Source organism: Austrofundulus limnaeus, unplaced genomic scaffold (assembly GCF_001266775.1).
Source record: "Austrofundulus limnaeus strain Quisiro unplaced genomic scaffold, Austrofundulus_limnaeus-1.0 Scaffold624, whole genome shotgun sequence".
Classification (NCBI taxonomy): domain Eukaryota; kingdom Metazoa; phylum Chordata; class Actinopteri; order Cyprinodontiformes; family Rivulidae; genus Austrofundulus; species Austrofundulus limnaeus.
In genome coordinates, this window is record NW_013953026.1 from 152,876 (window position 1) to 155,059 (window position 2,184).

A 2,184-nucleotide genomic window follows, 5' to 3' on the forward strand; every position below is an offset into this window, starting at 1 on the left:
ATATTCAGAGTGAAACTAAACTTAGCACAAAAAGTACAGAAATTTGTTTGGTAGATTATTTCTTTGTTGTAACAATTCTTCTTGGCAATAAATCTTATATTGTTGGAAAACCTGGTAAATTCCCTTTTAAATATGATGCCAAGGAACATGTGTTTGTGGGATGAGCAGTATAACCGAATATGTGGGTTGCACACATGAAAAAGTTGCCAAATCTTCACTGCCAAACAGCTTTTTTTGCTGTTGCTACTGACACTTGTTTTGAACTTCTGGAAGGTGCTGCCAATAAGGTAGATAAAATCTATTGCCAAGAAGCATTGGTACAACAAAGAAATAAACTACCAAACACAAATTTCTATACTTTTTTTGCTAAGTATAAATCTTATTAAATATTTGCTTAAAAATTTAGCATTAACAGTTTAAAGTCAACGCTGTCTGTCTGTCAGCAAAATAAGTTAACAGCTGAACTGATTTCATTAAAACTTTGAGGAACTAATTAGTAGACACAGACCTCTAAAATTAACTTATGGTGCCAACTCAGTTCAAAATTTCCATCACATCCAACTGACCTTAAAAAAACTGATCAGTGTCTGTGCTAACRTTTGATATGGTTGTAGCTGACAGTCATTCACAATATTTCCATTAAATCAAGGTTGAGCACACCTCATTTTAATGAATCGGTAATTACCAAGCTTCTGCAGAACTTGAAAAGGTAAYTYAATCACTGAATCAGGCGTGTTGGACCAGAGAAACAAGTAAAACAYGCAGGATWGTGTCCCTCGAGAACCAGGATCTGCTCCAAGTGCTGCATATTGGGTATTTATTTAAACTTTAATCAAACCTTTGAACTCAACCCCAWATGTCTGTTAAYGAAATATCTCATGAACCACTAGATGAGTTTTCATTACACATTCCAAAAGTCCTCATTAGATATACATTTAGAACTGACTAACTTTTAGTGCCAATCCAATTCAAGAAGGCCGCCACAGCTGATYGACATTAACCAACATAAAATGTCTATAATACTGTTAYTTTACAGATATTGTGYTATGATCAGTGTCTGTGCTTATAATTTATTCTAATTTTCTGTCTTCTTTGTTTTCTTCCTCCTGTCTGTCTTTGCTCCAGCCCCGCCCACTCACACCTGATCCTCATGTTTCTCCCCCAGGTGTTTCCTGTCTGTGCTCATTAGTTTCACCTTTATATTCTGTGCCTTGTCCTCACTTTCCTGTCTGATCATTGTGCTGCTCACAKCCTGAGATGGTTTCATGTTCATTGTACCTTGTCTTGCCACGCCACTCCAAATGAGAGTGTTTTGAGCTGCCCTGTCAGCATTTTTTTGTTTAATAAATCTTTTATTTTGCCTTTTTSAAGCTGCCTGCACCCTGGGTTATTTCCTGCCAACAAATCATAACWTATTTAACTAAAATTCAATGTAGTAGCAGCTGAGAGAGAATCACAACAACACAAACTCTGTGACATCCAAGGTAATTTTTCAAGATTTGACCAAAACAGCTATACCTCCGTCACTTCTTATCGTGACATTATGTTTATCTAAAACTCTGGCATGAAAGGTAGCAGGTAGTATGCATTAAGGAATGCTAGGCCCTGCAACAGCAACAGTTTCTAGCACGTTTAAATGTGGACTGCCCTGTACCAGGACAGTTTTTGCTCAAGGTAAAAGTAGATAAATGGAGGTACCTCAATGACAGAGAGCAGGATCTCTGGTGCAGAGGAGCCCAGGGCCATAAGTGTCAGATTAGACACAGTCTCGTTCCAGATTCGTACAGTTGTCACCGTGGTTTCACCGTCGGGTTTGGTGATGGTCACCTGTTTTTCCTGGTATAAATTCAGTATACGATGTTTACACAGAGCAGAGAAATCTTGTTATTCACGTGTTTGTATACATWAGCAGATAGGTAATCTGACACAGGTTATTGATAATAATGCATCTGTGATTTATGCAAGCACAGTAAACAGTGGTTCGCCATGCTGTCCTCCAATAAAACAGTCCTGGGTTTAACCTTCTGCTTGCAGTTTGCAGGTTTACTTTGTGTATGTATGGGTTARAGGTTAGCTAAACCTACACTGTTGAAGCTGAGTTAAAAATAATAAGAACTCCTGGACCTTCTGGATACAGTGGGTAAAATAAGTATTGAACACGTCAACATTTTTCTCAGTAAATAT

The 2,184-nt window shown here is 37.8% G+C and overlaps 1 protein-coding gene across 1 annotated transcript in view; it reads right to left on the reverse strand.

Annotated features, from left to right (window-relative positions):
* slc8a2a (solute carrier family 8 member 2a) overlaps positions 1-2,184 on the reverse strand; it is a 74,779-nt gene that overhangs the window by 14,955 nt on the left and 57,640 nt on the right. The window contains exon 3 of the mRNA XM_014027219.1: positions 1,699-1,836. Coding sequence (XP_013882673.1) covers positions 1,699-1,836 — 138 coding nt within the window. The remainder of the gene's footprint in view (positions 1-1,698; positions 1,837-2,184) is intronic.